This window comes from Myodes glareolus, chromosome 4 (assembly GCF_982192425.1).
Source record: "Myodes glareolus chromosome 4, mMyoGla1.1, whole genome shotgun sequence".
Classification (NCBI taxonomy): domain Eukaryota; kingdom Metazoa; phylum Chordata; class Mammalia; order Rodentia; family Cricetidae; genus Myodes; species Myodes glareolus.
In genome coordinates, this window is record NC_142029.1 from 79,805,683 (window position 1) to 79,822,892 (window position 17,210).

The 17,210-nt window shown below is 44.0% G+C and overlaps 1 protein-coding gene across 5 annotated transcripts in view; it reads left to right on the top strand.

Moving 5' to 3' along the window:
• The first annotated feature begins 1,554 nt into the window (after nt 1–1,554).
• Ppp2r1b (protein phosphatase 2 scaffold subunit Abeta) overlaps nt 1,555–17,210 on the top strand; it is a 34,803-nt gene continuing 19,147 nt past the window's right edge. For all 5 annotated transcript variants that reach the window (XM_085688738.2, XM_048417492.2, XM_048417494.2 and 2 more), the window contains exons 1-10: nt 1,555–1,714; nt 2,455–2,545; nt 2,900–3,000; nt 5,820–6,052; nt 6,811–6,958; nt 10,572–10,727; nt 11,203–11,317; nt 11,766–11,836; nt 12,096–12,230; nt 14,016–14,189. In XM_085688738.2, coding sequence (XP_085544864.1) covers nt 1,601–1,714; nt 2,455–2,545; nt 2,900–3,000; nt 5,820–6,052; nt 6,811–6,958; nt 10,572–10,727; nt 11,203–11,317; nt 11,766–11,836; nt 12,096–12,230; nt 14,016–14,189 — 1,338 coding nt within the window. In that variant the 5' untranslated portion in view covers nt 1,555–1,600. The remainder of the gene's footprint in view (nt 1,715–2,454; nt 2,546–2,899; nt 3,001–5,819; nt 6,053–6,810; nt 6,959–10,571; nt 10,728–11,202; nt 11,318–11,765; nt 11,837–12,095; nt 12,231–14,015; nt 14,190–17,210) is intronic.

A 17,210-nucleotide genomic window follows, 5' to 3' on the forward strand; every position in this document is an offset into this window, starting at 1 on the left:
ATCACTGAGACAGTGTTATTGCATGATGCCCTCTGGCTTTCGTTTAGTACACAAAAACATATCTTTCACTTAAAATCCCCCTCTGTTCAGTTCTTATGAGCCCAGCACAATAAAAGCTGTGCGGAAACCGATGCCAGTGTGTGTGCTGCTGCAACCATGTGGCAAGGTTGGTCAAAGTAGTCCTGGGGCCAGCAAGATGGCTCAGTGGGTGAAGGTGTGCACCACCAAATCCGACAGCCTGAGTTCTGCTACTGGAACCCAGGTGGTAAAAGGAGATAACCCACTCTGCAAGTTGTCCTCTGACCATACTTGTTCAGTGGCTTACATGTGCACACACACACACACACCCCATACACACTCACTCACTTTTGTTATTTAAAAAACAAAGTAGTCACCCCAGCAGTCCAGACTATGTCTTATGTGAATCTAAAAATTATCAAAATAAAAATAAAACGAAAGCCTTCAAGCAAACATTTGTGGGCCCGATTTGAAACAAAACAAAACAAAATAAAAACCCAGACTGCTAGTCTGTTGGTTTTCGAGCTTTGACTACTAAGGGCTAATCATCTCCTGTTTCCTGCTAAGAGTCCCATGTTTTAAAAAGAAAAAAAAATCTTACCCCTTAAATTGCATTTATTAATAACTTGACAATTTCATGAAAGCGCAAACTAGTGTCGCTTGAGAAACTGTGATAGACTACAGAACTACGAGTCTAAGTCGCTTACATCTCAGTCTCAAACATAAAAAGACAGCGCATTCAAGTTACTTCGTGCAAGTGAAAACTTTCCATTGAGTTCTCCTCTAGGAGGACTTTTGGAGGTCTAGGGAGATCAGTTTCCACCCCACCGAACTGGGGAGATTAAAACTGGGCCTAGTTATGTTTGGTGCTTCTGCTTCTTGCTAAAGAGCGGTTTAAAAAAAAAAGGAAGGCAATACAACAGAAGGCGCCATTCCAGTACCACACTGAAAAGAAACACAAAAACAAGAGAGCAGCATGTTTTGAACAGCTTGCGTGGAAAAATTATTGACTGAGGAGTTTGGACAGCACTGTTCATTTTCTCTCACCGCACTATTATTTGTCTTAAGGAGCAGGAGCCAGCCACGATATTGGCAAACAGGCCAGCGGAAGAGGTGGAGGGGTTGTGCGGAGGCTTCTCGCCCAGGGGGAAATTAGGGTTGAGACCCAGTGGCTCCAGGTCAGCCTGGAGTCTGGGGGAGGTGCTAAAGCTTCTTCCTCCTGACCTAGGGTACCGTCTTTGGCTACCAAGGTTCGGCAACTATCACTCAGGAAGGTCCCTCTCTTTCAGAGCACAGCGAGCAGAGAATGGATCCCTGCCCGTGTTTCTTTCGGCTGGGGAAAGGATGCAGGGGTTCCATTGGTTTTCTCAGCCCGCCCTTCTTCTGGAGTCCAGATCTCCAGTACAGGCAATGCGGGTCAGGCCGGAGTCGCCACGCGCAGGCTAAACACTCGGTTCCTTCGCTTCCCCATAGGGGTCGGATTGGATTTAGCCCCGCCTGCCTAAGCACGGGGCGTGGCCTGGGCGTGGGGCGTGGCCGGAGCGCAGGGCGTACGGCGGCGTCTAGTCAGAGGAGGAAGAACATGGCGGGCGCGGCGGTGCCCGGGGCCGGTCCAGGCGCAGCGGGTGGAGATGGAGATGATTCGCTCTATCCGATCGCGGTTTTAATCGACGAGCTCCGCAATGAGGATGTGCAGGTACTAGACTGGGGCTGGGGAGCCGAGACGAGCGCGGAGGAGCACTTGGTAGGGAAGCGGGAAGGCCGGCTCAGCCGTGGGGGCGGTTCCGGGGTCGGCAGAACCATAGTCGGCGTTCGTTCGGGACCGGGGCGGCGGCGGCTCCGCGGTGGTCCGCCTCCACTCTCAGCAGTCCTACCTCGAGCCTCCGGGGCGGTGGCGCCCCGCCGCTCCGGCAGTGGGCGGGGAACCAGTTCCCGCCTCGGGTGGGCGAGCCCCGGTGGGTTGCGGGACCGCCCGGGAGCGGAGGAGCGGCCCGGCGGCCAGGGACCCTTTGAAGTGCTGCGAGTGTCTGTCTGGCTCTGCCGGCAAACTGGCCCGGCTAGTTGGGTGGGAAGAGCGCCCCAGCTGATTAACTCAGATGTGATAGAACTTTTCTCTGAAAAGGGAGGAGTTGTGTTTAACCGTTTCACCTGCTTCCTTCCGTCCGGAGTTTTCTCTTTTCAGAATCTCCCACTGCCCCGGTGTTTTCATTCATTCATTTCTTTCCCAGCCCTTCAGTGCCCTCCCTGGGAGAGCCTCTGATTAATGACGTATTAAACGGTCCTTGAGTTCTTTTTAGGAATAAGGTCTAAGTGAAAGGCTCATCCTCGTTTTATACTGTATGCCAGTGTCTCACCTGTTTGCTTTTCTTGACCTGAGTTGCAACCATCTCTTTGCTTTGTTGTTGCTCTTCCCACTTTATTACTTTATTTTTAAAGCTCCGTCTCAACAGTATTAAGAAGTTATCGACTATTGCTCTAGCCCTCGGGGTGGAAAGGACTCGAACTGAACTGCTGCCTTTCCTTACAGGTATGTGTCCTTTAAAGAAACACGTTCCATTTTCCATTGGCTTTCAAACTACTTTTTTCGTTTTTTAGTTTGTTACCTACTGTAGAAATAAGTACTAGATGGAGCAGGTGCCTTTTGCAAGGTGTATAGAAATGTTAGGCCAGACAAATGCAAACATAAGCCGTGTAGCTAATGGGAAGGTAATTTGATGTGAGATGTGAATTTCTTAATAATTCTGTGAAACATTTCGGAAGACTTCTGATTCTGATTCGGATAAGGAAGAAAATGCTTTTAGGAGAGTAGTTGCAGCAGCTGTGTGGGTACCAGCTCAGTGGCACTTGCCCCTATGGTCTAACCAACTGTTGTTATCTCCAGATACAATTTATGATGAAGATGAGGTGCTGTTGGCTCTTGCTGAGCAGCTGGGAAATTTCACTGGTTTGGTCGGAGGTCCTGACTTCGCCCACTGTCTGCTGGTGAGTTCTTATCTATGACCTACCCTCCTTTTGGAGCTCTGTTGACTCAGCCTCGTCTTTACTGTCTGGCGATAGACATGCAGCAGCATTTTCATGCAGTTCTTTTTATGGGCAGGTGGTAATTATGTTGATGAATGAATAATGTAGGCACTTTAGCTCTTTCTTGTATCAGCTGAATACAAGAACTTGTGTCTGCTGCTGAAGACTTGCTAGAGATGGGGAGGAAAGGAACTTGATTTAGCTGTCTTTTTCTCTTTTGTTTGTTTGCATTTTTGCAGCAGGGTCTTGCTATGTTGCCTTGACTGGCTTGAAATTCTATATAGACCAGGCTGGCTTCAAACTCATAGAGATCCTCTTGCCTATGCTTTTGGAGGACTGAGATTAAAGGTGTGCGCCACCATGCAGATGAATGAGGCCTTAAAGGATGACTAGAAATGGACCACCCGGACAAGGCAGGCCTGGCTGTTGTAGGACTTTAAATGCTGTATATATGATACTGGCTGCCATGGTTTCTGGCTATAGTATGAACTGTTCTTTAGAACTCCAGAAGTAGATGGATATTAGATGAGTGGAGACTTGTAGAGTTAGAAATGGCTGTCATTTCCCCTCAGAATCTGCCTCTCTTTGGTTGTGTCTCCAGCTACCCAGTTATACAAGTCCAACCTAGAAGATAGCTGTTTTTAGTGGTGCTAGAGATTGAAGCCAGGGCCTTTGCATGCCGGGTAAGTTCTCATTCACTGAGCTGCAGTCCAGCACTAGAAGGCTTTCTTTTTCTTTTTTTTTTTTTTCTTTCTTTCAAGACAGGGTTTCTCTGTAGCTTTAGAGCCTGTCCTGGAACTAGCTCTTTGTAGACCAGGCTGGCCTCGATTTCACAGAGATCCACTTGCCTCTGCCTCCTGAGCGCTGGGATTAAAGGCGTGCTCCTCCACCACTGGGCTAGAAGGCTTTCTTAAGTCCTCCCTTCCCTCCTTCCTCACATCTGAGTCCTATGGACTTTTTATCTGTCCCAATCAGTCTTAGAAGCCCACTTGTGTGCTGAGCACTTGGCCCCCAGCTAGTGGCGCTATTTTGGGAGGTTCTGGGGGCCTTAGGAGGTGAGAATAGCTGTAGAATGTAGGACACTGGGTGCAGCTTCTGGAAGGTGTCTTGTTTCTGTCCTTGGACTCTCTGTTTCTTTGTAGTAAGGCAGAGAAACTCTTCTGCCCTGCTTTGTAACTACCATGTTGTTCTGCTGAGGCTCATGGGGCCAGGCAACCATGAAATGAATCCTTGAAACTGTGACCCAGATTAAATCCTTTGTTTCTCTTAGTTATTTTGGTTCACAGTAGCGAAAAACTTAAAATATATATACTGTGTTCCTCTTGATAATTCATTCCACACACATTGGTCTTTCTGTTCACTGTAAACCCAGCTCATATTGCCTTAAGACATTGGCTGTAGGTGTTACCTCTAGAGAGATGCTATTTAGAGTTTCCTACAGTTGACTCCTTGTAAGTCAGACAACTGCATTTTGTATGAGAGGCCTTTCCTGACCACCATTGAAGTAGCCTCATGATCACCCCGTGCCTTACAGCCTGTTCTCATCTGATTCCACCATTGCATGTAGACTCCTTCAGAGTGAGGCACCTGTGCGTTTATTCCTTCTGGTGCCTAGGGCTACAGCATAACAGTATTCACTGTGGAAAGAACGGGTGTCATAGGGTTACAGCTGTGGAACTTTGGGTTCAAAGCTGCTGGTGTATAAAAAATTGGAGTGAAAGTAAGCAGGAGTTGAACTCAGTGGGCAGAGTTCAGATAAGCCATTCTCTGGAGTTTGGCTTCTTCCTGTAGAAATGAGAGGATATTGCTGTAGACAGAGGACATCATGAGAGACCGACTAGTAAGAAGCAGTGTCTTTTCAGTGGGCCTCTGACATCCTGTCTAGGAGAGAGCAGGGCTTTCTACCTTTTTGAACCATATCAGGCAGGCACACGTCTTCGCTTAAGTCCTGACCTTCACTCTTGGTCAGTTCTGCTATGGAGTTTTGTTCTAGTTTCTGCAGCTGTGCCTTAAGCTGAATTTACTGGGATCAAATGCAAATTGAGAAAGTCAGCTAGAGTTCAGAGAAACAGTCCACCTTCACCTCTACCAGGCTGCCACATTCAGTTACTAACAAGGGCCAGACCTTGAACCTCTCCTATCTTTTATGTCTCTGTAGCTACAGGATCTCCCTGTCCCTGCATTTAGTATTTGCTTGTTCTATCTGAAACTCCTATTTGGCTCTTGGAAAGATCCTGAATTTGTTTTGAAAAAAACCTGGTGTTGACTCTGCTTTTTATTGGTTGCATATTGATGCCACGAGCGCTCATCGATAGATTTCTTGCATCTTTAAGAACGGTAGGATAGTGCACAAAAGGGTGTGGACTAGGGAGCCTGGCTAGAAATTACCATGCAGTGTGGCACCTACAGTCGACCCTAAATTTGGACTTGTTCTTAAGGAAATATGCACACTCCTGTCTGAATGTGGCTGCACATCATTTAAACGTCCTCTCCCAACAATAGTGATACTGTGTCAAGTCTCTTCCACGGTGTCATTTGTAGATACCATCTGGGGATTGCCATCTGGGACACGCGATCTTGGCTTTTCCACAGAAGTCGTGTCTTCAGGTTGGCCACACCATATGTTACCACTGTGTGAACTGAAAGTCACCATTTGGTCTGATGTAGCTGACATTCTGGTTACACGTGCTGTTTCCCTTCAGTCACATAAAAGGTGTCAATCCGTGTCTAACCTGATTTAATAAGTTGTCATCTCTGCTCTTCCTTTTCGATCTCTGCAGCCTCCTTTGGAAAGCTTGGCTACTGTGGAGGAGACTGTCGTTCGAGACAAGGCTGTGGAGTCCCTGAGGCAGATATCTCAGGAGCACACTCCTGTTGCTCTCGAAGCTCATTTTGTACCTCTGGTGAAGCGCCTGGCAAGTGGGGATTGGTTCACCTCTCGTACATCTGCATGTGGTTTGTTCAGCGTTTGCTATCCCAGAGCTTCGAATGCTGTCAAGGCAGAGATTCGACAGTAAGAGAGTATTTTTTAGTGTTGGGATTATTGGGGATTCACAGCTAGAGATTACAGAGTGCTCTGCTGCCCTCAGCGCTTCTTACAAGCCTGTCAGAATTGGTGATGCTTTCTCATGTAGTTGCATACTGACGGCTTTTTTTAAAAAAATATTTATTCATTTATTATGCATACAATCTCTGCCTGCAGGCCAGAGAGGGCACCAGATCTCATTACAGATGGTTGTGAGCCACCATATGGTTGCTGGGAATTGAACTCAGGACCTTTGGAAGAGCAGGCAATGCTCTTAACCACTGAGCCATCTCTCCAGCCCGCTACTGACGGCTTTTGTGTATGAGTGTGTGTGCGGGTGTGTGTGTTTCATGTGGCAACTTCTGGTGTTGGTCCTCAGGTACCTTTCTCCTTTTCTTTGAGACAAGGTTTCTCATTGGCTGGAACTTCACCACAGACTAGCCTACCTGGCCTGCGAACTTTCTGGGATCCTCCCATCTCTGCCTCCCATCTTACCACCTCTGAGGTTATAGGCACTGCCACTGTGTGCAGCTATTTCCGTAGGTCCTGGGGACTCTGAGTGGGTGTCATACTTGGGAGGCAGGCATTTTCCTGACTGAACTATTTTCCTGGTCCTTTCTTTACACACCTGTAAGTAGAAACCTAATCATTAATATTTATAAGGGAAAGACTCTAAATGGCCATCTCCTGGTTTGGGGGCATGTTTAACCAAGTGTTTGACAGGAATACCTTATTTCATGCTGCAGGCACTTCCGTTCCCTGTGCTCAGATGACACACCAATGGTGCGACGTGCTGCTGCTTCCAAATTGGGTGAATTTGCAAAAGTTTTGGAATTAGACAGTGTGAAAACTGAAATTGTTCCATTGTTCACGAATCTAGCTTCAGATGAACAGGTAACGTTAGGCTTTAGATTTAGGAGATACAGATATGCTCTTTAGTAATAAAAAAACCACTTATTTGGGGAGTTTTGACTCTAATGTATGATCCTTTTGCCAAGTTAAAACTCAGTTCTGGCCTGGTGTTTATCCTAATGCTCCTATGTGTCTTTCTTAACTAGGCTCCACTTTCATTAGTAGTTGTTAGGAGGAGTTAGAGAAGAATTGGGTTCTGTAACTAGGAAGCCCAGGGCTGTATCAGAGAAGAATATCTTTCAGATTTGTGGACTGTATTGTGATATGGAGACTTTGGTAATTTCTGCACTAGTGTATGGTCTTACTGCACACAATAGCAATTTTAGACTCAAGGGTCTGGTTTCTTTGGTGTAGAAATGATAAAAGTCAGGAAACCCCTAAATTTCTCAATACTCAATCCAGCTGTTTCTCAGTATGGGCAGTGGAGATGGTTGCAGGGGCATCTGTAGAGCTGGTTTCCATGTGTAAAATGGTGTACATGTTGTGCACATTGCCAGCTTGTACACATCCTCTTGTCCGAGTCACTTTTAGACTACTTGCAATAGCTAATACAGCATAAACCAGGGCTGGAAAGGTGACTCAACCTGTGAAGGTGATAGCTGCCCATGGTCTCCAGAACCCATGCAAAGCTGGATGTCATGGCACGCATCTGCAATCTCAGCACTCTTGTTGGCAGATAGGAGGCAGAGACAGGAGAATCACCCTGAAAATCATGGGCCATCCAGCCTGGGGTACACAGTGCAGTAGCAGAAACAAGACAGACCCTGCCACAGAAAGGTGGAAGATAGCCAAATCCCGAAAGTTGCCCTCTGACCTCCACGTATGTGCTGTAGTGTGCACACATATGTAGTGTACCCACACTCTCACAAACACAATAAATGAATAATAATAAAGCTATAGTGTAAATGATCAGTAAATAGTTACTATACTACTTTCTTTAGGGATTGGTGACAGGAAGACAGTCTGTATGTGTTTAGTACAGATAAAAATAATTTCCCAAATATTTTGATCCATGGTTAACTGAATCCATTGATTTGGGGGGGAACCATGGTCATAGACTGACTGTATCTCCCAGCCTGTTTTAAGTGGCTATATGTATTATGAAATTAAGTTCTTCTAACAGCCCATGGCACAGATACTCAAGGAAATGGAGGCCTACCTAGTTTATAAAGCTTGTTCAAGCATGAATTTATGTATTAACTAGTTGTGGTTCATTTGGGGTTTGAATGTATGTAGACTTTGGCCCCAAGTTTCTAGGTCTTACAGTTTGAATACTGGCAACATTTCAAGCATGCAGATGCCACACATACATGGTGGTTTCCATGTTGGAGCAGGACAAGTTTAGAATCCTTATTTGGAATTTAGCTGGTTATACTTCCCATGGCATAATTTGATGTTTTCTTTTATCTTCTATACTTCCTGCAAAATAGTAGGCTAGGGATGTGCAGGTTTTCTGGTGAAGACCAACCAGGAAATATTTTTGGCTCTAGGGGTCATAGGTCCTTGTTAATTGTTGAACTTTGCTCTTGTATTGCTGAAGCAGCCACAGAGTATGGAAGCCAATGAACATGAAACTCACACATTCATAGGTGGGGCAGGCTGTTAGCATTTGGTGCTTTGTTAGGAAATATGTATACACTGTGCTTTCTCTGGCGACTGGTAGAAGATCTGCTCATGGCCTACTCATTGACAGAAATATTTGTGATTGAATGCCTACATAGAGTACCTACATATGTGGGGCACAGTTCTAGTGTTAAGGTCATACAGGGACCCTGCTCTCATGGAACTTACATATTAATGGAGAAAAACATGATAAAAATCAGACATAAATGTTAAGAAAATAGTGTAATGTAGTAGGACTTGGACTGCCAGTCAGCAGGGGGCTCTGAAGAAGTGACTGATGACAGAAAAATGCTGTCTCCACTCCTTCCATGAGCGTAAGAGTCTGGTAAAGAGAGCACATGAGATAGGAAAAATCAACTTTGGAACATGGTAGTTGGACGGGTCCAATAAGCGTGGGAGTGGAGAAGAAAGAAGGGGTGGGAACATTATTAGCCCACAGAAGACTGAGGTTTTGAATTTTCTTCTTTGATGTAGTGAGACTACCTAGATCTGGAGAAGCGGTGTGACGTGTAATTTACGTTTTTGAAAGGTCATTCTGGCTTATGGGTGGACACCAAATTGTAGGAGGGATAGGAATAGAAGGAGAAGGCCAGGTAGGTGACATTGATAAACCAGGCAGATGGTGAGGGTACGTGTTGAATTTGCATATGTGTTGTATTTATGTGTGTTTTATGCGTGTTCAATTGTATTACATAGACAGTAAATTTCTTGCTCCATTTCTCCTTGGTGCTCATAGGGTTATAGGTCTGATTTTCCCAAGTCTGAACTTGTAACTCCTAATGTCTAATTGAGCTTTAATTTTGTGTTTTCTCTTACTCAAAAGACATTCTTGCTTCCCATTTGGCATCGAGCAGCTTTATATATGGAAAAGCGGGTTGTCTCTGCCTTTCCGATTTTCTTCTCTGTTCACTAGATAGGGTTATCTTAGTTTGAGTTTCACCATTTCACTTCAACTCTGTTATGCGACTGTTGACCTTTCCTTCCTTCTGTGTCTTCCTTCGCACACTCCATCTCGTGCTACTCTTACGGCCATGAGAGCTGGAAATAGCTTTCAAAGTGATCTCCCTTGTCCTTTAAATTCTTCAATTATGTTATTAGTTATTTATGTAAGTATATTTTTCAACTTCATATTATAATAAGGGTTTGAGTATAGCATTAAATTAAAACAAATAATCTTTATATTTTGAGACCAGTCAGATGTCCCAGTGGTAAAAGTGTTTGCCAGATTTCAATGCTCAGAACTCATGGAAAGGTGGAAGATCTGACTCCAGGATATTGTCCTCTGACTTCCACACACTTTATTCATATGCAGTTAATAACATTTAGAACATCTTTCTCATTGTCCTTAATAAAAACTTGACTGTAGTCAATATAATTTGAACAGAGTGTCACTTTTAAGTCGTTGACATGCGAAGGAAGAAGTTACTCAGCCATTTGAAGACTTAAAGACACGCCATCGCATATGGAGGGTGTCTTAGTTAAGGTTTCTGTCGCTGCGATGAAACACCTGACCAAAATTGCATGTTGGAGAGGAAAGGTTTATTGGGCTTCTGCTTCCGCATTGTGGTCTATCACTGAAGGAAGCCAGAACAGGAACTCAAACAGGGAAGGAACCTGGAGGCAGGAGCTAGTATAGAGTCACAGAGGGGTGCTACATAACTGGCTTGCACCCTGATGACCTGCTCAGCCTGTTTTCTTATAGAACCCAGGACCACCCGCCCAGGGATGGAACTACTCACAATGGTCCTCCCCAAAAATAATTAAGAAAGTGACCTACAGGCTTGCCTACACTTGGATCTTGTGGAGACATTTTCTCAATTGAGGCTTCCTCTTCTCAAGTTGACATAAATTAGCCAGCACAGTGGTTTTTCTCTCCCTATGTCTTAAACGGTACCTGTGACAGCACCGCCTCACACTACACTCAGTATGCCCTGTTTCAGCAGACTGACGGAACAGAATGTTTTTCCTCTAGGATTCTGTGCGCCTGCTAGCTGTGGAAGCGTGTGTCAGTATTGCCCAGTTACTGTCTCAGGATGACCTTGAGGCCTTGGTAATGCCTACTCTTCGGCAAGCAGCAGAAGATAAATCTTGGCGGGTTCGCTATATGGTAGCTGACAAATTTTCAGAGGTAAAATGCACTGACATTTAAGGTATTAAAAAACCTCAAAGGCATTTGCCCCACAGATTTTTTAACAAATATAGCTTATAAATTATGTTGGAGGGGCTGGAGAAATGGCTCAGCGGTTAAGAGCACTGACTGCTCTTCCAGAGGACCCAGGTTCAATTCCCAGCACCGACATGGCAGCTCACAACTCTCTGAAAATCCAGTTCCAGGGCATCTGACACCTTTACACCAATGCACATAAAATAAAGATAAATAAGTCATAAAAAATTTTTTAAAAAAATTATGTTGGATAGCTGGATATAACATCAAAAATTTAATCTTTCCATTTTGGGGCCAGTCAGATGACTCAGTGGGTGAAGTGTTTGCCATACAAGCCTGCCAGCCTGTGTGGTTACAGTATACATTTGGAGATTGCACTATTTTGTTTTTATTAACTATTTTGTTAGTATACATTAAACCTGTAGAAATTGTTTTCTAGCTCCAGAAAGCGGTGGGACCTAAAATCACACTCAATGACCTCATCCCCGCCTTCCAGAGCCTCCTTAAAGACTGCGAAGCTGAAGTCCGCGCAGCTGCTGCCCACAAAGTCAAAGGTGCGCCTGGCTATGACCCCCTTTGTCTTTGATGTCACTGATTTGATGGGAGTTTGGTTTGGAGTTTTTACTTAAAATAGGGCCCAAAATGTATAAATCAGAAAAAATAAAAAATCAGTCCATGTAGCAACATTTCCACCCTCTTTGATGCATTTGTCAGGTCAGGAAGTTTGGCATAGCTTGGATTTATAAGATGTTGCAGACAGAGTTGGTGTCAGCATGCAGCTACTGCTGAATAGTTCACATCAAACACCCACTGTATCTTGTTTCTTTAGTTTGAATTAGTTTGTCACACAGGACATTTAGACCATGCAACGAGAAGGAGGCTCATTTTCCCAATTAGAGTTTATTTGCTTAGACATATGATTTAACTTGGTGCTGATGGAAAGAGCTGGTTAACTCTCTTTGGTTCCTTGACAGCATTGCATTTTCTGTTTATATGTTTCAGAACTTTGTGAGAACCTACCCACAGAAGGTAGAGAGACCATAATTATGAATCAAATCCTGCCCTATATAAAGGTAAATGTGACTACATCTTATTTCATTTACTCTGCCTATGAAGCTCTTAGCATTTTAAACAAGGATGAGGCATAAACGTGTCAAATACATAACATTTGTGACAATATTTATAGTTGATTTGTGCATATCATAGTTGCACACTGCTGCCGGTACCTCCCAAGGAGGTGTCTAGGTCATCTCTTCTGTGACTAGTGTTGCATCGACTTCTTGGGAGGGGTGTGGAGGCTTTTGTTGTCTTTAATTTTTCATTCTGTTTTAGGAATTAGTGTCTGATACCAATCAGCATGTGAAATCAGCTCTAGCTTCTGTAATTATGGGACTATCGACAATTTTGGGCAAAGAGAATACCATTGAACATCTTCTGCCTCTCTTTTTAGCTCAGTTAAAGGATGAGGTGAGTCCGGCTATGAATTCTTTTGTTTTGAGGTTATTGATTTGATGTGATTTTGGTGACTTTGCTAAAATAGGACCAAAAGTGGGGAAAAAAGTCTTTATTTAGAGATTTGATAGTCCTTCTGTTTGGGTATAGGGTTAACAGGTTTCCCCAAAAATGGGCACAGGGACTTATTTAAAAAAAAAATGTAGTTGGGTGTGGTGGCCCTTACCTTTAATTCTAGCACTGGGGAGGCAGAGGCAGGAGTAACTTCATGTTCAACACCAGCCTGGTCAACAGAGCAAGCTCCAGGACAGCCAGAGCTATAATGCGAAATCCTATTTTAAAACCCAAAACCAACCAAGCAAACTACAAACTCGGGGCTGGAGAGGTGACTGAGTGGTTACGAGCACTGGCTGCTCTAGAGGACTTGGGTTTGTCTCCCAGCATCTACATGGCAGCTCACAGCTCTAGTTCAAAGGCGTCTGATACCTTCTTCTGACCTCTGCAGGCATCAGTGCACAATTACACATCTAGGTAAAGCACTCATACATGTAAAATAAATAAGACTTAAAACCACCCTAGAAATACCTTCTTTTTTTAAAACTTTATTTAACTTTATTTCATGTGCACTGGAGTTACAGACAACTTGCGAACTGCCATGTGGGTGCTGGGAATTGAACCTGGGTCCTCTGGAGGTGCAGTCAGTGCTCTTAACCACTGAGCCATCTCACCAGCCCCTAGAAATAGCTCTTTTAAATTTTTTATATTATAGTCAATGGTTACTTATTTTTAAAGCCAATATATCTTTGCCTAAACAGTATCTTTTATTTAAGTTTAAAATATTGCATCAGATATTACCATTTAGGGGCTGGAGCTATGGCTCAGCAATTAAGAGGCCTGCTGCTTATAGAGGACCAAGGTTCCAATCCTAGCATCTACATTGAGTGGCCCATAACTACCTGTAATCCAGCTCCAGAGGATCTGACTCCCTCTTCTGTCCTTCATGGGTACATGTATGTATTACACAGACAATCCATGTATACAAATTAAAAATTCAAAAATCTGTGCCAGACATGATCTAATTTCTTTCTCATGTCATTAAACATAATCGCCACAGCAGGCTTAGGTCTTATATTTCTCCCAGATGTTGATGAGGAAGTAAGACAGAGGGAGATAAGATGATATCTGAAGTCTGCCTGCAATGCAGATCTAGAATTTAATTCCAGGGCCTGGGCTTTTTACCATCTCATAGACTTCGTGCTTATTTATTAATTAAATGTCTAAAAACTTAATTGTGTGTGCGTGCGTGCATATGCATGTTCATGCAGAGCTCAGAGGCTATCTTTGTAGACTCAGGTCTCTCCATCCACCATTCCATGGGTTCTGGGGATTAAATCCAGGTTGCTAGGTTTGTGAGGCAATCACCTTCCTGCTGAGCCATCTTGCCTGCCAATTTGTTAATTAATTTTTAAAATTGGCATACAGAGTAATGAAATCTCAGACTTTTTACTGACATTCTGGTTAAGATCAGTTGCATTGTATCTTGAATTATCTGTGTATTTAGCATTTAAGAGTTCCTTCTGATTGTAGTTCTTTTGGTCGGTACTGGCTGTTGAAACCAGGGCTCTGTGCAAGCTGGGCACAGTTTGACCACTAAGCTGTGTCTCAGCTCTTTGCTCCCCAGCTTTTAAAACCTGAGTCAGTACTAAATTTTATTTAGTACTTTTTATTTTCTCATGCCAGGAGGGTACTGGGCAAAGGAGTTAATTTTCACAGTAGTCTCTGGGGCTTGTGTGTTTATAGTGTCCGGAAGTTCGTTTGAATATCATCTCCAATTTGGATTGTGTAAATGAGGTAATTGGAATCCGTCAACTCTCTCAGTCTCTTCTTCCTGCCATAGTGGAACTGGCTGAAGACGCCAAGTGGAGGGTCCGCCTGGCTATCATTGAGTATATGCCACTGCTGGCGGGCCAGCTGGTGAGTTCATGGGCTCTGTGATGGAAGGGTCTGTCAGATTGTGGAGTGGGGCGTGGTGAGTGGGAGGCCAGGTAGTCTGGTCTGGTTCAATTAGATATACCAGAGGTAAATTCTTTGGCCTGTAAGATGGTTTTTATTTTCAGTAGTGCAGTAAGGCCTAACAGAATGGTGTTCTAGAAACACATTTACCTTGCTGCCCTCCTCATGATAAAGGTGTAGAGTATATTCATTCATGTAATAGAAATGTTGAATTATTTAAAACCTATGTGATTTAAGAACTGATCCTTGGAAGCAAACAGATAGGTTCAGGATAAGTCAATTTAACTTTTTGTTCCAGGTACCTTTTTGTTTGACTCTGTCCTGAGCATAATGAACTTAGCCTTTTCCTGCATCCTGATGACAGGAAGTTGAGGCCCCACCACACAAAGAGTCATATCGCTGGTTGTTTTGAATAAAGTCCTGTTACCACACTGGCCTCTATTCTTTGGGTTTCATTATTATTTTTATTATAATGAATATGACTAATTAAAATGTCAAAGCTGGGCGCTATAGCCACATGCTTCCCTTTCTTTATCACTAGGTGCAGACAACAGGAAGCTCAACAGCTTCACCGCATGGGAGCCTCTAGACTCTGAGGGCTTCGGGAGTTGTTAAAGTATAGCTGGGGAGATGGACAAGTGATTGCTCTAGGCAGGAACTGTGTGGTGTGTGGAATGTCCAGTGGCCACTGAGTGTGAGTTATTCATTAGACACTTGGCATTTCTTACCAGTTGGATGAAGGGAGACCTGCATGGTTTTTAAAAATGCTCGTAATATCAGTTTGTTGTCCCCCACTCCCAAGGCTTATTTCCATTCCTTTCAGATCACACCATATGGGGTTTATATTTTCTTGACCACTGCATCGTATTGCTAATTTTGGTGTTGTGAACATGCATCTTATAGATGGCCATGGCATTGTGTTTTAATAAATTTTTTTCCTTTTTTTATTAAGAATTTTTTACTACAATCTTTTCTCATTTTACATCGCTATCCCTGTTCCCACTCTCTTCCCTCCTCCCACCATACTTTTCCCTCCATCCCATTCCCCCATCCACTCTTCAGAAAGGGTAAGGCTTCCCATGGGGAGCCAGTAAAGTCTGACACTTCACTTTGAGGCAAGACCAAGTCCCTCCCACCTATATCTAGACCGAGCAAGGTTTCCTTCCAAAGAGAATGTGCTCCAAGACAACAGTTCAAGCACTAGGGATAAATCCTGGTCCTACTGCCCGTGGCCCCACAGACTGCCCATGCCTCACAACTGTCCCCCACATTCAGAGGGCCGACTTTGATCTTATGCAGGTTCCCCCACTATCAGTCCAGAGTCAGTGAGCTCACACTATCTTAGGTGAACTGTTTCTGTGGGTATCACCATCATAGTCATGACCCCTTTGCTCATATTTATTGCTCTGCCTCTACTATCTCTTGGACTGGCCTCCAGAAACTTGACCCAGTGCTTTGCTGTGGATCTCTGTGTTTGCTTCCATCTGTTGCTGGATGAAGGTTCTATGATGACAATTAAGATAGTCATCAGTCTGATGACAGAAGAAGGCCAGTTCAGGCGTTCTCTCCACTGTTGCTTAGAGTCTTAGCTGGGGCCATCCTTGTGGATTTCTGGGATTTTCCCTAGTGCCATGTTGCTAGCCCTTTAATGTCTCCCTCAATCAAGATATCTCTTTCCTTTCTCTCCCTCTCTGTCCTTTCCCCTTCTTGAGCATTGAAGCGTTCTGTTCTTCAAAGTGAATGCCAAAGATCCCAGCATATTTATGTGTCAGGTGAAGTCACTTTATCATGCTTCTCCAACATCACTTCCAAATGCTGATCTGCTCTTCAGATCTGTGTCATTGTCTGGAGTGGAAAGCAGTGGTGGCAAATAATGGATTTGTTGGACTGAAACATGTGTCTGGAAGGAAGGTGGATTATATTTACCATTTCTTTGAACCTTAGCTCCACCAGACCTGGAAAGTCTCCAAAGGTTGCCCGGGATATACAGAGCAGTGTTCAAGGGCCGCCAGTGATATGCAGAGCAATGTCCAAGGGCTGCAGGTGATATGCAGAGCAGTGTCCAAGGGCTGCAGGTGATATGCAGAGCAGTGTCCAAGGGCTGCAGGTGATATGCAGAGCAGAGTGGAAAGGACAGATGGTGTCTTGGCTGGTTTATACCTTGGGGACTGGGATGACATGCATCAGTCATGGACAGACATTGTGTTTTGCCATTGTGTCTTGTTAGCTTATCTGTTATAGGCTGCTTGCTTGTTTCCCTGCCGCCCAGACTCCTGAAATAATCACACAGAAACTATATTTTTTAAATCCCTGCTTGGCCAATCACTTAAGCATATTGCTAGCTAGCTCTTATATCTAGAATTAACCTATTTCCATTATTTTATATTTTACCATGAGGCTCATGGCCTACCGGCAAGGTTCCAGCTAACATCTTGTGTCTTTCCCCTCTGGCGGCTCCATGGCAGTCTCCCCGACTCCTCCTTCCTTCTCCCAGCATTCAGTTTAGTCCCCCCCACCTCTATTCTGCTCTGCACAGCCCAAGGCAGTTTTTTTTTATTAACCAGTGGTATTCACAACATACAGAGGGGAATCCAACATCACATATTTTTTGTTTGATTTTCTTTTTTTAAAGATTGACTTACTTTTATGTGTGTGAGTGTTTTTCTTGCACAGGAATGTGAAGCATATGCACGCCTGGTACCTGTCTAAGCCAGAAGAGGGCATTTTAGCCTCTAGAATTCGAGTTACAGATAATTGTGAGCTGTCATGTGGGTGCTAGGAAGCAAACTCTGGCCTTCTACAAGAGTCTCAAGTGCTCTTAATGGTTGAGCCATCTCTCCCACCTCAGTTTATGCATTCCTAATTTTTCTTTATGTGTAAAATTTTTTAAGTTAGTTAATTTATAGGATTCTCTCAAGACTATCCTGCCTTGTTTATAGGCTTTGATAAGTAAATAAAAAGTTAAACCACAAAATATCTGAA